Source organism: Gopherus flavomarginatus, chromosome 4, assembly GCF_025201925.1.
Source record: "Gopherus flavomarginatus isolate rGopFla2 chromosome 4, rGopFla2.mat.asm, whole genome shotgun sequence".
In the NCBI taxonomy this organism is placed as follows: Eukaryota; Metazoa; Chordata; order Testudines; family Testudinidae; genus Gopherus; species Gopherus flavomarginatus.
In genome coordinates, this window is record NC_066620.1 from 112,531,495 (window position 1) to 112,557,776 (window position 26,282).

Here is a 26,282-nt window from a genome sequence, read left to right on the forward strand (position 1 = left end):
TTTCATTCCAGAATATGCCTCCCTTTCCAATTTCCTTCCCTCTTCTACATCTTTGCTTCTCTCTGCCCATCATGCTATGCTGCACCTATTAGCCTATTCTGCTTAGAATTTACTCTTTTTCCTGGAATCTTGTTCTGCTCAGACCATCCTCACATCTTTTCTTCCCCACATGTTCAATTAAACGAAAAAACAACAAAATTTAGAAGTGATAAAAGGACATATTTTCTTTTGCAAAACAAATTAGGCTGTGGAACTCATTGTCACAAGATATCACTCAGGCCAAGAGCTGAGTAGATTTAAAAAAATGAGAAAATATATTGATAGCATACAGATCCAGAGATTCTAAAGGTAAGATTAAAACAAACCCAGAAAAGTTTTGGAAGAGATAAGCCCTCATATTTCAGGACGTGAACTAGTTTTTAATTATTGAGGGTTAGGAAAATAGCTTTCCTTGTGGACAAGTTATTGCCTATTACAGCATATTGCACCTTCTTCTAAAATATTTGGTACTGGCTACCGTGGGAGACAAGATATGAGGCCCATAGGTCTAATACAGACTAGCAGTTCCTTTGCAAATGGAACCTCAAAGTGAAATTGGCAAGACACCTTGTCAGCATCACTTTTCTCTGTTCCTAGGTGAGGCTGAGACTCAAAATGAAACTGTTAAAACAGCCAGTCAATTTCATATTGAGGTTCCACTCACAGGTGGAGTTGGAGCAGTTGGTAGGAAAGAGGCAAAAGTGAGAGCCCAGGGGGCTTTGCATTCCACTTGCTGGGCTTACCATGCCTCCAGCCTCTCCCCCCAACCAGCTTGTGCCACATATCTTGAAGTTTAATTGCCCTGATTAATACAGTTTGCATCATTCAGAGCTTCTATGAAAATACTACATGCAAAATAATACGTAACAGCAAACTGATTACAGTATGCCATCTGAGGTTAATACTGGTGTCAGACAAGGCTCTCTTGTGTAACCCAGGATCCTTTTACTGGTAGTAGACTGGGTAATGAGAGAGAGCACAGAACAACCAAGGGGCATACAATGGACTTTCACAAATAAGTTAGAAGACCTTGAGATATCCATAATGACTCCCAAGTCTTTTTCCTCTGAGGAGCTCATGGATTTGAGGAGTATGGCTTTTAATGCAAAGTTCAGATTACTTTTGATACTGTGCATTACTGTTTATTTAGCCAAGTTAAATTTTATCCATTCTCTTGCTGCCCAATTGCCTAATGTATTGAAATACATCAGGACTGTCTCTTATAGTCCTATAGCTTTGACTACCCAAAATAATTGAGTCTAAGCAGGAATTTTCACTTACGAAATTTTATGAGAAATGCAGAGGACAGGTGTGATGTGCTCATGACAGCCTGTGTTGCTGAGCAGATGCGCTGCAGTGTTTTGTACTAGTTGGAGTTTCCTGAGTGCTGAAGGCTTCATACCCAGGTAGATTGTGTTGCTGTAATCCAGCTGAGAGGTGACAAAGGAACTCGACTGAGACCAGATCTTCAGTGGCCAGGATGGGATTTACTGTCTCTTAAAGTCCCTTCTGCTGGCCGCTGCGGATGCCATTGCATTCTGCGTGGCTCTCTGTGCCATGCCCTTTCCCTCAGTGCAACAGAATCACATTGAATTTGCTCTGATTGGGGCCTTCTGTGGCTCTTACTTAGGCTTTGTGTACACTGCCAATTGAAAGACAAAACTTTGATCGTTCACAGATGCTTAAAAAAGCCCCTTCCCCTCAAAAAAGACAAAAGTTTTGCTGCAGCAAGTGGCAGTGTAAATAGGCAGAGCTCTCCCCTGTCAACAACGCGAACCCCGCTCGTAGGAGGTGGAAGTATTTTGTTGGCCAAAGTGCTGACAAACAGCATTTATGCTGCCCGACTTTTAGTGACATGGCCGTACTAAAAGCTGTGTAGTGTAGACAAAGCTGTAGACCGAAGGATTTAGTCCGCGGTAACATATGTTTATTAATAAAGCTGCTAATGACTTCTGGACTGCTCCACTATTAATTGTCTCCATTCTGGGGAACAGTCAGTCACCATTATTACTTTGCTATTGCTTAATCAGTTTGGAATCTGCCTTGATAAGACTTTCCCCTTGCTCCATGTTTAGTTGTTTTCCCGCAGAGTCTCCAAGAATGTACCTTATTAAAAGCTTTTAGAAAATCCATCTAAATGATGCCCACTGGGTCACCTTCATCTATTAGCTTTTACTTTATAGAGGCACTTATTTCCCTTACAGAAGCCAGGTTGATTTTTGACATGGTCTGGTAACATTGTCTATTACTATTATTATTTATTTATTACTTATAATGCCCAGGAGCCCTAGTCATGGGCCAGCACCTCATTGTGATAGGTGCTGTACAAACACAGAACAAAAAAGGTATTCCCTGCCTCAAACAGTTTACAGTCTGTCTAAGACCAGAGCCCAACAGATGGGTACAGACAGACCAGCTGGGGAGTACAGGGAAACAATGAGACAGTGTTGTCTAAATAGACAAGACAGACACAGGATGGGGGAATGGTGAAAACAAACAACCAGGGTGAACAATGTGATGGCAACAAAGGACATGTTAGTGATTTTGTTTGTTTTTGTTTTTTTGGGAGGGTTTAGTTAGGGGGTCAGCTAAATAGAAAGAACAGGGAAAAGTGTGGGAGGGATGGGGCAGGGCAGGGCAGGGCCGTCCTTAGGATTTATGGTGCCCTAGGCAGGATTATTAAACTGGTGCCCCTGTGCCTGTCTTGCTCTTAGCAACACAAACATAAGCTTACAGTATTGGAAGACTTGACACATGCATGTTATTAAAACCAGTTTAACTTAATTAAGCACACTGTAATGCTGATGGACTAGCACTAAAGAAGTAGCACTATAGAAAAAATTCTGATTTGACAGAATGATGCAAATAATATACTTTTTTAAATTTGTCAACATTTTATTGGAAATTTATATGAAGAGGTATTAAAACAAGGATTAGTTTTTAATTAAAAGCAATCTTTCTGGCTTTTTTGGCTGCAAAATCAGTAATAATGTCATCGTATGACAAAGACAAAGTCGTGTCTTGTTCGATTGCAAGAATAGCAAGAGCAGTTAAGCGTTCCTGACTCATTGTAGAGCGGAGATAGTTTTTAATGAGCTTTAGTTTTGAGAAACTCCGTTCTCCTGATGCTACTGTTACAAGAATTGTCAGTAGAATACGAGTGGCAATGTACACATTAGGATATATGTCAACAAGTTTGCTGGTATGAATAAACTATACAATGTCCATCATCGATTTTGCATGTGGCAACAACTCAATTCTTCGTACAGTTCAAGTCCATTTAAATCAAAATGATCACCATGCTTCAGGAGGTTCTCTAGGTCAGGGGTCCCCAATGTGGTGCCCGCGGGCGCCATGGTGCCCACAGGGGCCTCTCAGTGCACCCGCGTACTGGCCAGAGGACGAACATATGCCAAAATGCTGCTGAAATTCGGCAGCATTTCAGCTCCGACGCCTCTGGATGACACCGCTTGCCACCGACAAGCAGTGTCATCCAGAGGCGTTGTCGCTGAAATGCCACGGAATTTTGGCAGCATTTCGGCAGATGCTCGTCCGCCATCACGGTCCTTCGTCTGGTGCCTGCCAGATGAAAAAGTTTGGGGATCGCTGCTCTAGGCTTTTGCACTTTGTCATTAGTTCGCTTGTTTTCCTATTTCATTGAATTTAGTCCCGCTCAGCCCGCTGCCAGCTGAGTGAATGGAACCCCAGGCCAACAGCAGGTTGAGTGGCTCAGCCAGGGTCTCAGCCACCGGCCTGCTCAGCCCGCTGCTAGCCTGGGGTTCCTTGGGGGTTCCCAGGCCAGCAGCAGGTGCTGAGTGGGGCTGGTGGCCAGGACCCCAGGTGGCAATGGGGCAGCAGCCGGAACCCCAGAGCAGTGGCGGGCTGAGCCACTCAGCCTGCCACTGCGTGCCATCAATAATCAGCTCGCATGCCACCTTTGGCACATGTGCCGTAGGTTGCCGACCCCTGCTCTATACACTAGTAAGGAGATGAGCATATTACAGTTGTTGGAGGGCTCTATTTAGCAGTAATAGGGCTATAGGAAAGTCAGTCAACATTTTTTGTTTCTCTGATGAAAACTGGCCCACTCCCTTCCCCATACCAAACTTGTCACAAATAATTGTCAACAACTTAATTTTCTGTTTTTGGCTAAGATACTGATTTAAAAAAAATATTGAAATTGAATTCAGGATTGTTAGCAAGCATTTTTGGCAAACAAATTTGTTAAATGACAATCTAAATGGCAACACAGTACTGCTTTCATGCTTGGCTCACCCCTCAGCTTGCTGGTCCAACAACTGCAGTAGAGGAGGAGATAGGTGGAAAACTGCAGGACCCCAAAAATCCACCTCTTGGGGTGCAGAGTGGCAACAGCAGCAGCAAACCCTCAGGTCCGATCACACGCCAATGGGCACCACCGCCAGCCCAACAGACCATGGTGAAGTTAGCACAGCATCTGATCTTAGGGACGGGGCACCCATGGAGCCACAGCAGCTCATCCTGCCCTGTGCCACTCCCACTGGATGAGATGGATCGCTACCAGCCCGGAGGAGAGACACGCTCCCCAGCTAGGGTGACCAGATCCAGATGTCCTGATTTTATAGGACCAGTCCTGATATTTGGGGCTTTGTCTTATATAGGCACCAATTACCCCCACCTAGGGTGACCAGACAGCAAGTGTGAAAAATCAGGATGGGGGGTGGGTGGGGGTAATAGGAGCCTATATAAGAAAAAGACCCAAAAATTGGGACTGGTCCTATAAAAGTGGGACATCTGCTCACCCTACCCCAAACCCCTGTCCTGATTTTTCACACACACTATCTGGCTATCCCCAGCCCAGTCCTGTGCGACCCTTCCAATCCTGGCTTTCACTTTCAATCCTCAGCAAGCAGCCAGTCAGCCTCCCTTCCCCCCCCCAGCACCTCACCCGACCCAGCCCTGATGGAGGGAATGGGAGAGAGAGAAACGAGGGGGGGTGTGCTCCGTGGGGCAGGGGTAGAAGAATGGATGTTCAGGGGGACAACAAAAGATACTGCCAGAGCCGCTGAGCCTGCCTCACCTCACGCCAGGGGAAAGAGTCACACTCACAGGTGAGTTCCTTCCCCCACCCCTTCCCAGCAGCCAATCCCCTCCCTCAGACTGGGCTGCATTCAGCTCTCTTTAGGACCCAGCAGCCCTGCTCTTACATGCTCCACTGCTTTCTATCTGTCTGGGCTCCCAGCAGAGCGGTGCCCCCAGACCTAGTGGTGCCCTAGGCGGCTGCCTGTTCTGCCTATGGCTAAGGATGGCCCTGGGGCAGGGAAGGAGAGCATAGAAGGGGCAGGTATGGAGTGAAGCTGAAGTGAAGAGATTGTTCCAACCCTCTCGGCTCCTCCTCACATACAATCAATCAGCACAGGGCAGAGAAAGTCAGAGAACATTCTGCAGTTTCAGATGGAGTGTCCAAAGGTCCCTGTTTTGTCTGCTTCTGGTCCTGTTGGCTGGGGTCTCTGGCTGGCTCCTCTATATTAAATATATTACTTTATCCTTAGACTTTCAGTCAGCTTTCCTGGAGAGCACCAGACTGGTAATTCCTGGGATCTCCAGCTAGTGACTCAGTCAGTCATGGAAGGCTATGGTGGAATTAACACAATGCCTTTGGGGTCGTTTAGGTAAGAGGGAATTCAGACATCTTTTGGGGTGTGTTTTTAAGCTGGCAGTAAGAAATAAGGAGTCAGATGGAGATGAAGCGTAACTGAGAGAAACTATTTGTTTATAGTTCCAGACAGGTGGTTATGGTTTAGAGACCTGATATTCTAAGGGCACACACTTCCTGGAAGGAAGCATGGCATTCTAGCATGCCGGTCTCCTACAGAAAGCATTGGGAGGGAACATGTCCCGAAGCATAAAACAAAGATGTGTGAGAAGGATCACACTTGGACGGACAAGACACACATACAAGCATGGAAGAAATAATTGGTAATGTCAGGGAAAATTTGTTTTTTTCAAGTTTCTGGTATTTAAGCTACTGTTCTTCATTTCTTATGCAGTGCTCCTGGGGATGCTTATTTACACATCTTTATCTCATTCCTTTGACTTTGCTGTCAGTGTATATAAATAAATTACTCACGTAAGGGACAGTTTCAATGAATGAACAGCCATTCAATGTTTTGTTTTATCCTCGTTGTTCAATGCGTGACTTTAGACCTTAATTACTGTACAGTACTCAAATCCTGCTCTGAAGACAGAATTATTAATTTAGTAATGAACTTTTCTCCGGTGCTCCTCACTATAGTGTCTGAGTGCTTCAGGAATATTATTTATTTCCATAACACTCCGGTCAGACGAGTAGGTGGTATTATCCCTATTTTACAGATGGGGAACTGTAGTACAGAGAGATTAAAGTTAGAAGTATTCATTTCATTCGAGAAGTCTAGGACCTGATTTTTCCCTGTATTTAGGATTATATAGCCCGTTACAGCTCTTGTGAGCACTCAGTATTTCTGTAAATCCTACCCCAGGCTTTGAAGTTGGGTACCCAGAAAATGAGGACCACCTGCGCAAAGTTTGGTTGAGTGATTTGCTCACCACCACATAGGAACTCTGTGGCAGAGGAAGGGAGATAAATGCTGCCCTGCGGAACTGGGTTAACTGCTTTAAGCATGAGACCAGCTTTTCTCTTCCTGCAATCCCCTGCCTCATTCACTACACACCTTCCAACTTCTGCAACAAACGAGGCAGACAAAAGACCTACAGACAAAAGTCTTAATGTAATCTCAATCTTCACCTCCATCCAAATGGCTCTCAGCCCCTTCTCCACATTCTCATTGACTTCCCATACCTGGTTTTCCTGCACAGCACGTCCCAGTCTCCCCATTATATCAGCTTCATGTTCCAGCCAAGCAGGCTCCCTGATGCAGTCTACTTCTTCTGCCACCTCCATCAAGGTTCTATGTGCATCAGTCTAATTTACTGATGTGTGTGGCTCTTAGTGTGTGAAATTCATTTGAAGCACACAAAGGTAGAGGTACTGTGGAGAGGAAGAGCAAAATCCACCCCTCAAAGCTCAGAGGCAGGTTCCAGGTCTGCAGGTCTGCTCCCAGCAGCTATTACTGCATCCTATGAGCTGGAATAGCATCCCCTGCACCTCCCCAGGGCTTGTGTGTGGGGGGGCAATAGGGCATTTTGGGTTCCCTGGCCCGTGCATTGCTGCTGTCTGCAGCACATAGGGTGTAAATACCTCCTTGTGTAGCTTGCATTCCACAAACCTCTTTGGAACATGAGTGATATGGGGAGGGTCTTTGCAAAAGCCCTCCAAGGTGAATTGCAGCCAAGATGCCCAATGTGTCCTGGATTTATAATATGAAGATGCAAAGATCCTAATCCCATAATATTCCTAACACAACACACTCTAGCAGTGTTTAATAAGACACGTATATACACTGCACCTGTGTAGCAGGGAACGTTGCAACTGGTGCCCAAACATCGTGGTGGGGCTGGGGCTTGCAGTTAGATAATTATCACGAAACACTGTGGCTCTGGCGGGGAGGGATATATTTTCCCCTCAGCTGGGAGAGGAGAGAAAAGGGAAAGCATCTCTATATTACACAATGCTACCCAATTTCTGCATTCAGTGCAGGCTTTGAGTAGTGAGCAGTAAGTAGGGCCTGGGGCCACCCTCTGTAGTCGGTTCAATTTCTGTCTGTGGTAGCCAAATGATGAAGATAAAAAGAAATATTGAACATTTACTGAATCCTGTGCACTGAGTGATGCAGGGGTGCTATGGGAAATACAAGCTGTGTTCAAGACTAGCTGGGCCTGTCCTGGTACCTGACACATTTCTTCCCAAGCAGGCAGGTCGTTTGTCTGATTTTAAGCCAGACAAGCCTGTTTTTTAAATCTTGCACACATGGTTCATGAGTAGAGTTCCATGTCTGTCATGGAGGTCGCGGAAGTCATGGATTCTGTGACTTTCCATGACTACTGCAGTGGCCAGAGTGGCTGAGCCCAGGGCGGGCCCGGGGACAGCCGCACTGGCTGCTGCTGGAGTGGCTCTGGGCAGCCTAGGCAGCTGGGCCTGGGGACCATCTGAGCAGTGGCTGTTGCGATGGTCACTCCTCCCTCCCCCACCCCAGCTCTCCCTTAAGCAGCAGCCCCTTGCTCCCAAAGCAGCACCATACCCCTGGCCCCACTGAGCAGTGGCCGCTGCCCCCCCCCCCCCCGCCCACAGCAGCTGTCCCGGGGGCGAGTAGCTGCTGCTCGGTGGCCCCTGCCAGCAGTCCCAGGAGGTGGCCCCCAGCAGCTGGTGCTGCACTGGCCCTCTCATAAGCAGAGGCCTCCCCCGCCCCGCCCCCCCCCGCCCCAAGCAGTGGTCCCAGGGCAGTCCCCAGCAGCTGGTGCTGCGTTGCCCCCCCAAACAGCAGCCCCCCCTTCCCCCAAACAGCCCCCCCCCAATCCAGCATCAGTCCCGGGGGCAGCTGGAGCAGCCGCAGCTTGGCGCCCCCTGGCAGCGATCCCAGAGCAGCCACCAGTAGTGGTCCCGGGGTGGCCACAGCAGCGGTCCTGGGGGTGTCCGGAGTAGCCGATGCTCAGTAGCCCCCGACGGTGGTCCTGGGTTGGCCCTGGCAGCTGGTGCTGTGCTGGCCCTGCCCCCCCCAGACAGCAGCCTCCCGCCTCCCTCTCCAGCAGTGGTCCCTGGGGCAGTTGGAGCAGCCACTAGTTGGCGGCCCCCAGCAACGGTTCCGGGGCAGACCCTGGCAGCTGGGCTGCACTGCCCCCCTAGCCCGAACAGCAGCCCCGTGGCCCCCTCCCTCCCACTCCAGGGGGTGGTCAGAGCAGCTGCTGCTTGGCGGCCCCCAGCAGCTGGGGCCTCTGGCCCTGCTGAGCAGTGGCTCCCCGGGAGGTCCCCCCACAAGATTTAGTCGGGGTATTTATAGTATAAGTCATGGACAGAGCACAGGCTGTGAATTTTTATTTATTGTCCATGACATTTTCATGATGTTTACTAAAAATACCCATAACTAAATCATAGCCTTACTAGTGAGGTCACACTGGTGGGGTGGCAAGCGCTCAAAAATAGCATCCTCCATGTGTTCAAGGTCACACCCACAAGGGCAGGGTCATGCAGGCTGGGACAGGCCCATGCCATTTTTGGAAGTACTGGACTGGTATTCTGGGAATGCATGAGAAGCCAACCTAATTCTATGAGATAATGCAACAATGCTGTGACGTCAGCAGCTCCTGCCCACTTGCTCCAGGCATGAGCTTGGGAAGGGCTGGTGTCAGTTTATTAAGGAACTGCTCTGGTTTCTGTAGGGGCAGGTATGGGAGAGATAAGAGAGGCATCACAAAGAGAAAAGTGACAAGGGAGAAGACTAAAGGGAGTTGCCACAAAGGACTGCAGGGAGGAAGAACCATGAGGAATCACCTAGGGAGAAGAAGGATGGACCACAAGAAATGCGTGGAGGAGGGTGGGACCACAGGAATCATGTGAAGAGGAAGAGATGAGACCACAAGGGATTGCATAGTGGAAGGGGACAACAAGGGATCACATGCAAATAGAGGAGGTGGGAGCACAAAGGATTGTGTGGAGGAGAAAGAGACGGGCGCATGAAGGCCTGTGTGGAGAAGGAGAGACCATGAGGGATTGTGAGGTAGTGGAAGAGGGACCACGAGGAATCACACGGAAGAGGAAGGATCACAAGGGGTTGTACAGAAGAGAAGGAGGTCAGACCACAAATGATCACATGGAGAAAGAGATAGGACCATGAGGGATTCATAGACTCTTGGACTGGAAGGGACCTCAAGAGGTCATCAAGTCCAGTCCCCTGCCCTCATGGTAGGACCAAATACTGTCTAGACCATTAGATGAAGAGGACAAGGTGGGCCCATGGGACATTGCATGACGAAAGAGGAGGAGGAGAGACCATGAGTGATCGGGAAGCACAGGAGGGTCCATGAAGGATTGCATGGTGGAGGAGGACAGACCTCATGAGGGATTGTGCAGATGAGGAGGAAGGACCACACGCGATTGCATGGATGAGGTGGTGGGACCATGAGGGACTACATGGAGGAGGGATCATGAGAGAGTGTGTGGTGAGGAAGGAGGAGGAGAAGGGACCATAAAGCCTATGAAACCTTAATTGTATCCTCTTGCGCTTATGCATTATGATACAGTCTTTAATGGCATGATCACTTACTAATTTTCAGTGCACAGAACAGATGGTGCTTACTTACTGAGCAGCTATTTTCTCATTATTCAATGTGTGGCCATAGGCCTTATTTATTGCACACTATTCGCACCCTGCTCTGAAGGCAGAATTACTAATTTCCTCATGGGCTATTCTATGGTGCTCATCACTCAAGTATCCAAATGCTTCATAAATATTAATGAATTTATCTTCACAACACTCCTGTGAAATGAGGGGGTGATATAATCTGCAATTTAAAGATGAGGCATTGAGGCCCCCAGCAACACCCTGCCAGATTTCAAGTCATTGCTGCAAAGCATAAAGGCACTAGAACTTCTCTATCAAATGGTTGTAATTTTTTTTAATAAAGGGCAAAGCAATATATTTTTCTTCAATCTCACTCTCAGAAATGGCTGAACTGTTTTAGCTGAAACTTTAAGTAAAAAATAAGAATTAAAAAAAATTAGTCTGAGACAGACATGGAAAATTTCAGTCCAACCAAAGTTATAAGCTATTGAAAACAGGGTCTTATAATGGAAAAGGTCTGGCAACCTTTAATTATCAATATTGCTACCAGCTCCTCCTATAATTCATATTTTCTTTCAATCTGTCCTTGTTACTTATGATTTTTAGTTAGGAGGAAATATATAAACTGGAATAAGTGACCAAAGTCTGATGTACTTGCAGAATCATACAACAAATAGTATGTTAGCTCGTTGAGGCCGGCACCGTCTCTTAGTATGTGTTTGGACAGTGCCTAGCACATGGAGTCCTGACTAGGCACTGCCACAATATAAATTTTAAAATAATGTACGTGACATCAAGATGCCTCCAATCTGCCCTCAACAGATACAGACCTATTGTAAGATAGTGGATGGTGACAGTATAAACTATAACAATTCTTCTCAGAACTATCTTATTATCAAGACGTCCTGTTGCTGAGGAGACATCCATGACAAATGCTTATTGCATTCTCCAAGTTCTACTATACTGTTTCTTTGACATACCATTTATTAGTACCTAGTAACTAAAGTGGAAAGAAGAAAGTTGGGTAGATCATGTTACTGCAGATCTGAGAGGAGAGAGGGAAATATATGGGAAAACAGGTCCAGCTAGATGCTCACATTATCTATTTTTCTTTCTTATTTCTTTCATATTTTCTGAATTTACTGTTCTAATTCATTCTTCCTATCACAGCTCTTTTTTTGTTTTACTAAAACCGTGAGATGTTTCTGTATATTCAGGGAAAGAGATGGGATTTGATTAGTTAATGTCGGAAAGTACTCTGAGATACTCTGAGGAAAGCTGCTATAGAAGTGCAAGATACGATGATAATTACTTAGTTCCTATTAGAAGAATAAAAAGTTTGAGTGTTTTCAGTTCTGTAAATTTCTCATGCATGGGCAGTGGATATAATAGGCCATAGGAGGCTGCTGGATGCCTGGGCAATGGTGGACCCGCCTGCGCTCTGCCTCTTCTCCTTACTGCTCTGCCCCTTCCCAGAGGCCCCCACTGCCCATCTGCCACTGCCTGGTGAGTCCCTCCTGTCCTCCACTCCAGCCCCCTTCTCCTGCTGCTCGCCACATCCCTCTTCTCCTCCACCCCCCTCCCCATGAGACCTCCCCCTGACTGCTGCCTGCCACTTCCCTCCTCAGCCCCCCGCCCCCATGGGGGAGAGGGCTGAAGGGGAGGAGAGACTGGGGATGGGGTGGAGAGGACCTCATGGGGAAAGGGGGTGGAGGAGAGGAGGGACACAGTGAGAGTGGGGGAGCTTGTGGGGGTGGGGAGAGGAGAGGAAGGACATGGTGAGAGTGGTGGCAGGGGGTCCGAGTGGGGAGGGAGCCAAGCCGGGGAGAGGTGGACCCTGGGGTGGAGTGGGGGAGGGGCCACAGGTGGAAGAGGCAGAGTTAGTCTCCCCTAGGGGAAGCTTCACCCACTGCCCATCATGGTCTAATATTATACAGCAAGACTGCATAAAAGCTCTCAGTCTCTCTCTTCACCCCTTCCCTCCCCCATATTTTAAATTCACTCTGGACAACTAAAGAAAGATCAGGTTAACAAGTGACAGCTGAGCATGAAGCCATACATCTCTAGCATTAAGTGCGAGCAGCTAGAAACCATACAGCTGCTGCTAGCAATTAGAATTGTCAGCTTTCCACCAAGGACCCCTCTGCTGACTTATTACGGCTAATTGCCAACAGGTATCAGATTGCCTTAGCCTGTGGGGATATAAACCAAACAGAGAGCGGCAGGGGTGGCTCTAGCTTTTTTGCCGCCCCAAGCACGGCTGGCAGGCTGCCTTTGGCGGTGTGCCTGCAGGAGGTCCCCGGTCCCACGGATTCAGTGGCTCACCTATGGGAGGTCCGCCAGTTCTGCGGCTTTGGCGTACCTGCCGCCAAATTGCCACTGAATCCATGGGACCGGCAGAGCTCCCGCAGAAACGTCGCCGAAGGCTGCCTGACTGCCGCCCTCACAGGGACTGGCAGGGCACCCCCCACAGCTTGCAGCCCCAGGAATGCACTTGGAGCGCTGGTGCCTGGAGCCGCCACTGGAGAGCAGACTAAGAGGTGGTGGGTTAGTGTGAATTGCAAACTGGTTTGTTTCTTAAAAATTAACTCATGATCTAGAGGAAGCTTAACCCTTTATTTGAACTGCTATGTGACACAGACATATATATGGCTGGCTGTAGGAAGCTTTCATTATGTTTAGGGCCTAAAACCCATGGTACGGATTGTTACAGTTCCCATACTGGGTAGCCCATCATAATGAGATTACTAGGGGCCAAAATTATACTGTTCCTTAGACAGTCACAAAAGAAGTGGAAGAGAATGTTCTCAAAGAGGGTAGTGGCTGTCATGAGAAGGCCATTGATATTTCTGATGATCAAACTTCAGAAGATTCAGTGATGTAAATAAATCCCCCAAATCTGGGTGCTTCTCTGAGCTACCCACATCTCTCAAAACCACAAAGCTGGGCTACGAATGACATGAGAATGGGCTTCTCTGTGAGAAGGCTTCTATTTCTGGCTGGAACCCAGTTGCGCAGAGGTAAATCAAAACCTAACAGGAAGTGAGGAAGACTGGACATTAAATAGACTATTGAAAGAAAAAAATTACCTAGGGAGGTGGTGGAAATCTCCATCCTTAGAGGTTTTTAAGGCCCGGCTCGACAAAGCCCTGGCTTGAATGATTTAGTTGGTGTTGGTCCTGCTTTGAGCAGGGGGTTGGACTAGATGACCTCCTGAGGTCCCTTCTAACCCTAATATTCTATGATTCTAAGATTCTGTTTTCTGTTGTCAGAACTCAGGGTTTGTATGAGATGGCTCTCCCACATTTCTCTTTCCATGGATCGTAACCCTGCCTTCCACAGCCATTTGGCTCCCCTCCTCCAGCCTCCAATCCAATTGCCCTGACATTTAGAGGAGCCAGGAGCAAAATAATGTAGGCAGAATCTAGCTGTGGTTGCTGTTTGGGTATAATTTGTCATAATCTGATTCATCAAATTAAGCCTGTCACAAAGTCATAGCTATGTGAGCATTGCTGTGTCCTGGCCTTGGCTTACATGGCCCTGTCTGTTCCTTTATCTCAGGGTAGAAGGACAGTTGAACTCCTACACAATCACCATCTTATCTGTAAAACCACAAGTGTCTGGGGGGGGTGGGGGAAGGGGTGGGGGAGGGGCGGATGAGGGGTATGGTAGTGGGCAGGAAGAGAGAATCTCTCTCTCTCTTTAAGTACTCAGCAAATTATTAAATCGGGACTGTGCTGTATCATGCTTAGTGTATTCAGAAAGGCACATGGTCTTTCGCAGCCTCTCTCCTCATTGTTCTAAAATGCATAAGGTTTAAAGAATTCTATCAATTACTAATACACCAGATTTTTTTTTGACAGGTCCAAGTTTACTGTCTGAGTTTTGAACGCCAGGGATCATGGTCAGTGCACACATTTTTGTATTTCTTGGACGTGAAAAGCCCCAAAGCCAGTTCCCTGACCCTAACTCCACTTATGCCTGCTGGGAGTCAGGATTTTCCAATGCCACATGCTGCTGCAGCTGACTACAGGGTACATAGGCTTGCCGCTTCTAAGAAGTTAAATACAGTAGCCAAAGCTGACATATAAACGCACATGTAAACATACATGGATTTATATATGCATGAATAATATGGATATATTATATATTGATATAATATATACATAGATATATATGCACATAAATAATATGGAGTTACAACTTAATTAGTTTTAAGAGAGAGATGGACACATTTATGAGTAGGACTGTATGACAATGTTGCCTGTGGTGTTGGGAGGCAGTGAGGGTCCCTTCTGGTTTATATTTTATGTTACTAAAATCTCATGCTTCAGGGCTTCACCTGGTCTCCTGCAAGGGTCAGGAGGGATTCTCTCTCTCCCTGCTCTTCTCCCCTCTCCCCCCATATTCTGGGTTTGTTTGGTTTTGGTCTCCTTCCTCTGAAGAGATGGCCATGGCTGGAGACGGGACATTGGAAGGGCTGGGCCACGGCTCTGAGGTGGCACTGAGCATTTTCTCTCTGTCTCTCTCTCTCTCAGGTACCTGGCTGGCTGGTTCTTGCTCACATGCTCAGGGTCTAACTGGTCACCATATGTGGGGTTGGGAAGGAATTTTGAGAAGACTGTTGATTGTAAGCCACAAATCTACACAATCTTACCGCAGCCCACCCACTCCAGAAATATTCCCAGCCTCGCTGCCTTTTCAGCGCTAATACTGTCCTGAACAGGTAGTGGTATTTGTGTCCTATTGCTCAGTTGCAGTGGCAGTTTTGCAATGCAAAAAAATGTGTACAGAGGATCTATGTTGAAATTGCCAAACTCGTAACAACTGTAACTCAGCTAGATTTGAAACCATAGCCTCAACCTGAAAATGCATTGCAGCAGTGCCCTAACCCATCTTAATCCTCCCCAGCCCTGCAAGCACAGTCTCACCTGGTATAAGCTGGCAAGATGGTGGTTGGTTTTGATCAAAAACGGTTGGTTGACCCCTGGATGGTCTACATCGTGAGCTGCAGCAGCTAGCAGTCCAAGCATAATGTCCAGAGGGGTGAGGAAGTTGGCAAGCTGGACCACACAAAATTGACCACAACATTAGCACAAACAGGCAAACAATTCTTTTACCAAGAAAATCAAAGCAATTGCTACATCATGTAATTGTTTGGTTTTATAGTTCAATTTACAATGCTATCCTCTGAGATAACTATTTATACACAGCCATCCACAGGTATGGCACTTTTGAGGTCATTGCACAGTTTGTATCTATCAAAACTATCAGGCTATAATGCAGTGGTTCAAGTAAGCTGGTACGGTCAAGTACGCCATATCATTAAGATATTTATTGCCAATATGCCGTACTGGAAAGACACATTCAGTATCAGCTGAACACCGCAGGATTCTCCGGGGAATGGCAGCAGCGAAAGGAGACGAACATGGGGCCACCGGGCAGCCCCATGCCAGCAGCTCCTCTGGCCTGGCTGTTTACTGGCCCCAGCCCTTCCATGCAGCTGTGTCTCTTGTCTGGGGTCTGTACAGCCCTGCTGGAGGACAGGGCAGTGGACAGGGCTGGAGACAGTACAGCTGTGCTGCCAGCATGAGGCTGCCCGGTGGCCCCGCGTTCTTCTCCTTTCGCTGCTGCAGTTCCTGGGACAGCCCTGTGGTTCAGTGGATACTGATTTCTATCTGCATCCATGGGTATAAATTTGTATCCGCGCAGGGCTCTAGTCACAGAACATTTTTGGTGAGGGGGGCTGAGGTCGGGCCAGCGACTGGTGCAGTGGTTCTCAAACTTCTGTACTGGTGCCCCCTTTCACATAGCAAGCCTCTGAGTCCCACCCCCCTGATACATTAAAAACACTTTTTAATATATTTAACACCATTATAAATGCTGGAGGCAAAGCAGGGTTTGGGGTGGAGGCTGACAGCTTGTGACCCCCCATGTAATAAGCTTGCCATCCCCTGAGGGTCCTGACCCCCAATTCGAGAACCACTGGATTGGTGGGAGGGTCAAGTGACCCTCCCAGGCTCAAGTGCCCCTGCTGGCCTAGGCGGAGAGATGAAGGGGTGGGGCCAGAGCATCTCCTTTTCCAGCCATGCTGCCTGGGACTCTGCCTGGTACAGCACAGTGGCTGCCTGGGAGAGCCAGGCACTCTCCCAGCCAGCTGCTGTGCTGCACTGGGCAGCATCCGGGAGTGGCTCCAGGGCCTGGTTGCCAGGAAGAGCAGCCGAATGCCAGGGGGAGGCAGTGCAGAGGGAGGACAGAGCCCCCCTTAAGATGGAGAGAGGATGGGGAGAGCATAGGGACTCCCAGGGTTGGGAGTGGGGTGGAGAGGAGTCACATGGGGGGGTCACATGGGGAGGTCACATGCTCCCCCTTTAGCTGGTGCCCCCCTTTGTGTCCCTCCCATGAGTCGCTGTACTGGTAAGAGTTAAAATCTACTTGCACCACTGGCTATATGCTGGCTCATTATTATCATAACAGTTTTTATGTTAGTATGAGCAATTAACAGGCTAAAAAACCAGGGTAGCTTCTACAAAAATAAGGATATTTAGTCTCAAAGATCTTGTTTAGAAACTACGGATAAAACTACCAGTCTAACCTATCGTATAAGATCAACTCCGCCATCAGGAACTACTTGAAAATGTTAGTGGTATATTACACTACTAGTAAAGCACACTGTATTATCAGTGTACGAAGGCCAACATTTTCAAAGTTGTCTGCTTAATGTTAGGCATCTCAGTCCAGATTCAGACACCTAAATAACATATCTGATTTAGCTGTCTAACTTCACACACTCACATTTGAAAATGTTGGCCACAATCCTTTCTGAAATATCTTTCATCTCTTTTAGAAGCAGAGTGGAAGATCATTCTCGTTATGATTTGGAACAAGCCTCCAAAACTTTCTGCTGCTGAGTGCCAGTTATTTTTTACTAATATGAATATTAGTTCTGATTTGAATAAGGTGCCCTGCAATGAGAAACAAATGTGCTCAGCAGCAGACTCCAGATGTCAGTTATCCTGTGCATTTAGAGGCAGCATGGTCTTGTGGTTAGTCTAGAGGACTGTGACTCATGAAACATAGGGCCTGATTCCACGCTCACTTATACTTGGGTAACACTCCATTGACTTCAACAGAACTGCCCTTTGTTTATGCCAATTCAAGTGAGATCAGAATCAGGCCACTGGAGTCTGTTTCTGATTTTGCTACTGAGTAGCTGTGTAAGCTTGAGTCATGGTGAATTTAAGTGGCTTAACTATTTTCCCCATCTCCAAAATAGCTATTTTATCTATCTTGGTACCATGATTTGAAACTCAAGCTCTGTCAGTGCAAAGTCCTATTGTTTTCATTTGCTATTACCTTGGGCTCCTTTAGATAGCAGTGCATAGCTTGAGTGACGTCAGCAGCATGGACAGCATTGTGGTATGGGTTTTGGCTGTGATAGTCTTCTTGAACCATAACTAGAAAGCAAAACAGGGATAAGATTTGTCCCAACACCATGATCATTCTTGGAAACTGGGGTTAAAACAAGAGTTGGGGTTATGCTCAGGGGCGTGAGGATTTTCTTCAAATGTCTACATCTTCCATGGCTTGGCACTCTTACTAAGATGCTTTTGGAGGAAAAAAATTGCTTGAAAGGTTTTGTGAGGCCCTAGAGGATTCTGGCCCTAGTTCATAAATCAAACTTTTCTTGCCTTAGTGAAGGCTCCCATTTAAAAGTAAAATAAGGCTGGGAGCAAGGGAGGCAAAGTTATACACACTAGAGTGTAATTATTTGAGGCTGCTGTCGTAGGTGAGTAATATGTTATTAAGGCAGTACCTATTTCACAGGACAGGTAGGAGGTGGGGTCAGTTGGACGGAGTTGGGGGGAGGGGCTTGTTACTTGGTTGATTATCCATGGACAAAGGTGTGCTCATGTCTTGTAGGCAGGGCCTCAGAAATTCAGTAGTTTGGAAATCCAAGTGGAAATTCCTGGAATATTTTTAATTATCTCTATCTTGCATTTTAAAATCCAAGTCCCTCTTGTTTTAGTTTCTAGTGCTGGAATTGCTAACTTTCCACCTGGAAGATTGAGATCCGATTTTACAGCCTTCTCTCAGCTCCTGTTGACACAAGAAATCACTGAGGTTTGCTCCTGAAATTTGGTTGTGCCATGTGGTAGCATATTTCAACACCAGGCAATCCACTGTGCCATCCTTGGGCAAAATGACATTGACCTTGTATATGCAAAGGCTGTATTATAACATTGTCCAAATCACCCTTCTCTCTGAGGACAATGTCCTGTTAAGTGGGGAAGAGGGATCAGAAGCAAAATTCCAGAGGCATTGACTCAATGCTATTGAATGGCTTTCCTGGCAACTCAGGTCTCTAAAATGTATCAGGAGAGACAAGGAAATCTCTAGCATGGGACTTCCCTAGCTATTAATTGCCAGAAGGATGGAATGCATATTGTACTGACTGGGACAGAGACACCTCATGTGAGGCTAAGAATTGAGTATGTGCATGTGACACGACAGAGAAAATCACTCACTGATAATTCCTGCTGGCATACGGCTTTTGTTGTAATTATTGTTTTTGGTCTTTTATACAAGTTGCTAGAAACAATTACTGGTGTGTATATGTATATACTATTTCAGTAGGGTTTTTTTTTACAGCTAGCACTGTATGTCTATATATCAAATATATACATCATTTGAAGGATCTGATGATAATTCTTTAAGCCTTGTATAATTTCGGATTGAGTGATCTGTGTGGCTGCTTCTTACCCTGTACAGTCAGTCATGGCAGTTAAAATAGGTCAAAGTACTCTGGTGTTTGGGGTTCCCTCCTGACTGTTGCAGAGTTTGCACTTTCCAGAAGTGGCAGCTGTGCTTTCTCACTTTGAAACTCTCTGACAGGACACGATGCATGGACTTACTTGTCTTTGGCTTGCTTTCTTTCTTTGGTGCCCTGACAACATGGGGGCTAATATTTCTGTTGGCAGTGGCGGCAGCGGCAGTGGCTTTCATCAGCGCTATCCAGTACAGACAGCTTGATATAATTTGTTAAATTTTGTAAATAGGCTCTTAGCTGCTCTATAAATCACTAAAACAACAACACTGCACTACAGTTCCATTTCCACTGAGATGTATTTGGATTGATTTTACAGTGTGTGTGGGGTTCTGTCTGTGTGGGCCTACACAGTCTGTGTGTGGCTCAATATAAGGTGGTTGTTTTTTTTAAAAAAAATCAGCAGTTCAGCTTTATCTGACCTGATGAAAGACTGGTTTAGAGACCAATCCAGAGTTCACTGAAGTCTCACCATTGACTTCAGCTGGTCTGAGTCTTTACTGCTTGTAAAGTACGTTAGTGTATTTTACAGAAATGTTCAATTGCTAACATTTACAAGAATATATATATATATATATATAATATTGCTGACATTTCTCTCTATATATATTCTTGAAAATGTCAGCAATATCATAACATAATTGAAGCAAGACAGAGCCATGTTTGTGTCCTACGTAAGCTGTAAAATGCCTTTGATGACAGAATTGAAGAAAGGACTTACCTAAAAACCTATGTAATGTAACCATGTCTAACTGGAAATGGTGAATAAGCCCATGCACATTGAAGAGGTGGCACAGCAATGTTACCAGGCTGTTTCCTGAAAATACAGAACACTTGTTAGCTTCTTTCAACAGCGGATAAATAATGCAGTGACAAGCATGCACAAACAAGATCTTGCTTATTTTCTAATGGTCTGAACTGATTCAATCTCATGAGAGCTGCTCCTTCCAACACTTATGTCAGGGTTGTCAATTTTGGTTGGACATATTCCTGGAGGTTTCATCACATGACATAATCTTTAATGAAAGATTAATCATTAATTCTTGGAGACTCCAGGGCAATGCTGGAGGGTTGGCAACCCTAATTTATGCACATAAGTAACTTGGTGCATGGGAGTAAAGTTATTCATCACAATGTATTTGCAGGATCAGAACTCCTGTATGGACAATGTCAGTGGAATTCACCTTTGAGATATTCTTTCTTGTGTGTAGTTTATACTGTACTGGAAATCCTTTTCCTATTTCTGCATTATACATGTACTGAATTCACAAAGCAATGCCCAGAAAAGACCCACTGAGAAGGAAACCTTTCAGTATGAGCACAACTGTGAACTTCACAACAAGGGCTGCTTCAGGAGTTGATGGTTTTAGCATTTGAACTTAGCACAATGTCCCCCATGAACTATATTTAGGGCTTCTATTTCTCAGGGTTTATTAATTTCATTTTTCAGCATTTATTTTAGCTACTTTTGAGTTCTATATAAATATCCCCAAATCAGGATTTTTCTGGGCTTTCTCTTTGTATACTACATTAAAGCACACCGGGGAACCTTTAGTGCACATCAGCAGGGTTTACACAGCCAATTAATGCACAACATGTTAGTGTGCTTTAGAAATCATATCTCTAAATCCACTTTACTGTTCTGTGTTGACAAGCCCTTAGACACAAGCCAAGGAGCCTAGATAAACAAACTGCACAGGAAAAGGAGTGAAATCAATATTTACTTAGTAACCATTTCTGGTGTTTTTCCAGTGCTTATTTGATAAACATAAATTTCATTTTTTTTAAAATTGCGTTTTATTAGTATTTATCAGTTAAAACCTAAAATCAGAAGCCCCAATTATAGTGTCAGTTCATCTCAATTACTTCAGTACATGGCCAAAGCTAATTGGCATTTAAAGCCAAACAAATTACTGAGAAGTCAACAGTTTGCAATTAGTTGAACTTTTTTATTTCCTAAATGAATGTACAAACATATGAATAATCCATGCATCCAGTTCAGCACATGGCTATAATTGGATCTAGCAGTAACAATGCAGTCGTATGCAGCAGAAAATGAGTTTCAATTTAGCAAGGACTCAATCCCCCCAAAAATTCACAGTAACTTCAGTAAGAGTTCAGTACAGGTAATAATGGCAAAATTGAGTCCTACATTGGTATTCATATTGACAAGCTATTTAGGAAGAGCATGTGTAATTCTATAATAATCCATTTGCCGTGTTCATGGAACTGAAAGAAAATTTAAATTATACAAAAGTACAATGATACAAGGAAAGGGTGATTTAGGATTGAAGGATAATGAATGTCTGAAGAGGAAACAGGTAAAAGGATAGAAAGGCATTTTTTTGATTCTTCAGCTATAGTGCTATAAGATGGTAGCCCAGGAAGATAGTGCAGTATATTCAATGTAATTTCAGCAAGTCAGTAGGATTACATTTTTGCTTTCTTTGTCATTTACACACCTTTCCTCATAATTTCTACTACCAATCAGAGGGCTAATAAGTAATCCTCTAGACCAGTGAATCCCAACCTTTTCCATACTTCAGCTCTGCCTCGACTGCCAATCTACTTGGGATCTAATAGGGAAGCCCCTCCCATTTAGCCATGTGGAAAGGATAGGGTGGTCATGACCCCACTCCCCGTCCCTGGCTCTGAATCCTTCCTCTACTCTTAACTGATCCATGCTACTTCATTTTCTAGATTTGTGTGTGGTTGTGTGTACAGAATCAAATACAGACTTTAATACACACATGTGTATTTAATACACACATGTGTATTTAACTGGCAATTCATAATTATGGCATTATTGAATGAGAGAAGAATTAATAGTCTATCCCAACAAATAATATAAATAAAGCATAATTCAGACCCAAACCATTTTATAATAAAGATTCATGGCTGATGGAGTCTGGCCCTGAAGTCTGTGCAGCTGATTATAAGAGACTCATCCCAGGGTAGCTGAGTGGTATAGGACCAGCACATATTACTGATCTGAAATGAACACATTTTTTAAAGCACTTGTGGATTTTTCCCAGTGGAACGTTCCATTTAAAGGTAAGTAATTATCAATTTACAATACATAAATAAAAGGAGGCCATGACAAATAAAAAGAAATTAAATTTATAGATATGGGATACATTTAAATATAACACAATTGTGAACGTTCTGAAAATGTTTAACAGTGTGATCTTGTAAGGAGCCGAGCACCCTACAATTCCCATTTAAACGTTCGAACAGGAAAAGTCTAGCAAAATAATTAGGAATTTCTAGAATAACTGTATGAGAGGGATCATATGACAAAAAAGATTTGGGTTTTTTTGTTGTTCCTTTTTTATGACTTACCATTTGTCAAACGGTCAAACAAGAAAATGTCAAAATCCCACATTTCCACTTTGGATAGCATGTGCTGAAAATGCAAATATGAAAAGCAAAATGACTGTTATGTCAGACTATGAAGCAGATTTAAATAATTATTACTGTACATTAAGTATCATAGGAGTAGCTGCTGCAGCTTCAAAATTCTCCTCATGAGAGCTATACAGATGCACTTGAAATTGGATCAAAATAGCAATGTCTGCCTTCAAGAGACAAGTTTTATTCCACTGGGTGAGAAATCCTCTTGCCTTTTTACTTGATAGAAGTACAGTAAATGAGACCCTGCCAAAAATGAAGCAGGAAGAACATGTGAAAAATCAAAGAAAACATTTTGCCAAATGGTCCATCGCTGTGCAACTTTTTGCAGCCTTCCCTTATTGCCTCAAATTAGCTCTGAATTTTTCAAAATGACTCGTACAGTGTGAGTTCTCCTGAGGGCTTGATTCCTGCATTTTGTCTTAGTTCCTGTGAAGAGATGTGCCCTCTTAAAAATGCAGCTGTACTATCCGGACAAGCAAACACCGGAATAACCTTTAATCTCATGCTGTATGCAGTTTTAGAGAGGAGTCCAGAGTACCACCCACCATGTACAGCATTACACAATTGACTAGGTGCATTCAGGATTTTGAACCTGGATCAGCTGCATGACAAATTGTATGGCAAATTCTACATACTATTCCCCCAGCACCTGACACAGTCCAGATTCCCAAGTGGGGGCCACGATTTTTGACCCTTTCTTGCACTGAGTAATGCTCACTCATGTGACTAATCCTAATGACATCAACAGGACTAATCATGTGGGTAAATGCTACTCAGAGTGAGTTAGGGTTGAAGAACCAGGTAATTATATTTTGCCTACTATGACTTCTCTTTTCAGTTAGCATTCTTTACTTTCTAGCCTAAACTGTTGTGTAGTGTTACCGTGGACTGTTAAATAGTTGCTGCAGAGGTGGCTGCATTTCCTTGGTGGATGAAATTAATCCTATGTATAGTTTTACATCAGCTTACATTTGTAACTCACTTAGGGATCCTTCAGGCATACAAATGTATGTTCATCACTTAATAATTCCAGATTGTAATTTGGGCTGGCTGAGTTGGAACTTTCGCATCAGGTCTAAACATTTCCTTGTCACTCTGATGCTCATTCCTTAATGCTATGAGCATAAAAGCCATGGGAAAGTCCAGTACATTTGTTGGGGGGGTGAAATTAGAGTGGTAATTTTAGTTAGTTCATCCACCCATTTGTTTTTCAGAAAAGCAAGTTATAAAATGACATTCTTCAGCAAGATATTTCCAAGGATTGGGGATTTGGAGATGTCTCTTACCCTTGCTTGTCCAAGGTAGTCTTCATCCAGTAAGTACAGAGAGGCTTGTGGTACAATTCCACGCAACAGCCTGGATGCATGGAAATATCTCTGAAAGCTTAATAGTCTTTTCACCTTTTTCTTGGTGCCAATTTCCCCTGAGTGTGTTGTATCTGTGAAAAATAATTGGTACAAAAACCATCATGCTGGAGCTCAAAGACAACTTTCTCCATTCTTTAAAAAGAAAACGTTCAACATTTCATAATTTTGTAAGTCTTCTCTCAAACTCGTAAGAAACCACAATACTCTTAATGCTGCATTCTTTGCTGTTCAGATTCAGGAACAAAATCTCTCTCTTAGGAGTGTGTGCACAAGTTATACATTAGCTTTAGAAGTAATGGTGTATAGGTGTATTACAGAGGTAAATTATGGTGCAGTGGTTAAGATACTAGCTTAGAAGACCTGAGTTCAAGTCCCTGTTCTATCAAAGGCTTCCTGTATGACCTTGGGCAAGTCACTTAGTCTGTCTGTGCCTCAGTTCCAGGGTTTGATGTAGAATTGTCATCTGTGGGTAGTGTAAATCTTTTCATGATGCGAGTTGCATTTTCCTGGAGTAATTATACCAACACTGTTAGTGCTATGCTCTTTAGATAGATGGATAGTTCCAAAACAGATAAGGCACACAATCAACAAAAACATGACCAACTTTTTTGATGCTGTAAGGTAAACTTCAGGAAATCAGACAGAATGAAACTCCCAGGTTTTGTTAATCATTCAGGCTTCTAAATCCCTTTGGATTACAATGAAAATATACATTGCATTCTGAATTTGGAAATGTGACAATCAGACACTCTGATCTACTTGATCTCTTTCCATACAGAACTGAAGCCAGTACATGTTGAACTCAGAAGTTAAAAGATCTCGATATTAATTTTCCGAATGAACTTTTCTGGCTGTAGCATCTGTTTGTAGTTCTCTTTCCCCCACACTCCCACATTTGCTGGGAAACTTTGTGCACCCAATTTGGGATCTAATGTTGGATCAGTCTAATACTGACTTATACTATCCCCTTCAATGAGAGAGACAAAGTGGATGAGATAATATCTTTTATTGGACCAACTTCTATTGCTGAAAGAGCCAGGCTTTTGAGTTAAAGAAGAGTTCCGTGGAGTTCAAGAGCTTGTCTTTTTCATCAACAGAAGTCGGTCCAATAAAAGATATCAACTCACCCACCTTGTCTCTCTCATATACTGCAACCAACACTGCTACAACAACACTGTCCTCTTTAATGACATTTTCCTTTTATGTAATGTTGTGTGTGGTTTAAAAAAAATTAAATTCTTCTCTTTCCCATGTGGGTAGTGAATGAGTGTGTATAGTGCTCTTTGATGGTAAATAGTAAATGAACCAGAGCCATTAGACTCCATGCCATCCCCATGGTAAGATGAGTGGCCCTGGAGTGTCCATAGTGAATCATCAGTAGAATTCAGTTCTCAAAGTCTGTAACAAGATTGCATGCTCTTTGTTATATGCACCTGGATGCTGGCGCCTATAGAAGTTCAGCACTACTTCTTAATGAGTTTCCAAGTTGTGATGGTGATTTCTGTGTGTGCAGCCTTTGCAATACAATCTACTGGAGATTACTATAATGATAAATTACCAGAAGAAGCAAAACTTCGTTAGAGACCTAAACCCACCTAAGGATGCATTTTCAGTGCACAAAATCTAGTGCATGACCCATTTTGAAAAAAAGAAGGTAAAATTGGCTGCCTAATCTGTCATACTGTTTGGTGTTTCCCCATAACCAATCCATGTGCATAATGCTAAGAAGTTAAATTTAGAATAAAAAAAAATTAACTGATGCCAGGGAACATATAAAAGGGAATATACCTTATTCAAGTTGTACAATAGCCATATGCTCTCTTTACTGAATTCCAGAATGACTTTGTTTCCCTAGAATTTCATATATGGATGAATTTGACAAGGAAAATTAAATTGTTTTCATAAGAAAGAGAACTTAGTTTGGCATTTATTTTAGTCTATTATTGTTAGGAGTAACAGCTACGTTTACTATTAGAGAAATTAAAGTTGTTTAATTTGTACATTTAACAGCATTTCATGTCTAGTCAGTTTCAATGTTGCCTTCTGTAGTCACTGTAAGTTGAGAGGACAAAGGAAAAAATAGGGTAGTGGTTAGAGGCAAGTGGGGGTAAGCATGTTTTTTTTTTTCCAAGATGGGGTTTACAAGGGACTGGCTGAAAATGGAGAGTTCTTTTCAGGGCAAGCCTATCATTATTTGAGATGAGCAACTGCATTGTACATCACTGAATTTGTTATGCAGAGAAGATTTTACAAAACATGCATGTAGTGAGGGCATCTCTTCTCATTTTCTGTTATTTGTGCTGAGCATTAGTTTTTCTGTGAAATTCAAATTTGACCTTTTCCATGCTTATGAATATTAAAAATATGTATCTAAAACACTTTTCTGGCACTTTTTAGAGAGGTCTTTAGATATTAATTTTAGAATCTTATAAAGTCTGT

At 44.2% G+C, this 26,282-nt stretch overlaps 1 protein-coding gene across 4 annotated transcripts in view; it reads right to left on the minus strand.

Annotated features, from left to right (window-relative positions):
- Positions 1–26,282, minus strand: part of PDE7B (phosphodiesterase 7B) — a 708,282-nt gene that overhangs the window by 445,304 nt on the left and 236,696 nt on the right. For all 4 annotated transcript variants that reach the window (XR_007773895.1, XM_050949720.1, XM_050949721.1 and 1 more), the window contains 5 exons: positions 23,763–23,914; positions 22,405–22,468; positions 19,784–19,879; positions 17,592–17,692; positions 15,167–15,298 (listed from right to left, as the gene is read on the minus strand). Coding sequence is in view for 3 of the 4 variants with exons in the window: in XM_050949720.1 (XP_050805677.1) it covers positions 15,167–15,298; positions 17,592–17,692; positions 19,784–19,879; positions 22,405–22,468; positions 23,763–23,914 (545 nt within the window). In the remaining variant the exon portion in view is untranslated. The remainder of the gene's footprint in view (positions 1–15,166; positions 15,299–17,591; positions 17,693–19,783; positions 19,880–22,404; positions 22,469–23,762; positions 23,915–26,282) is intronic.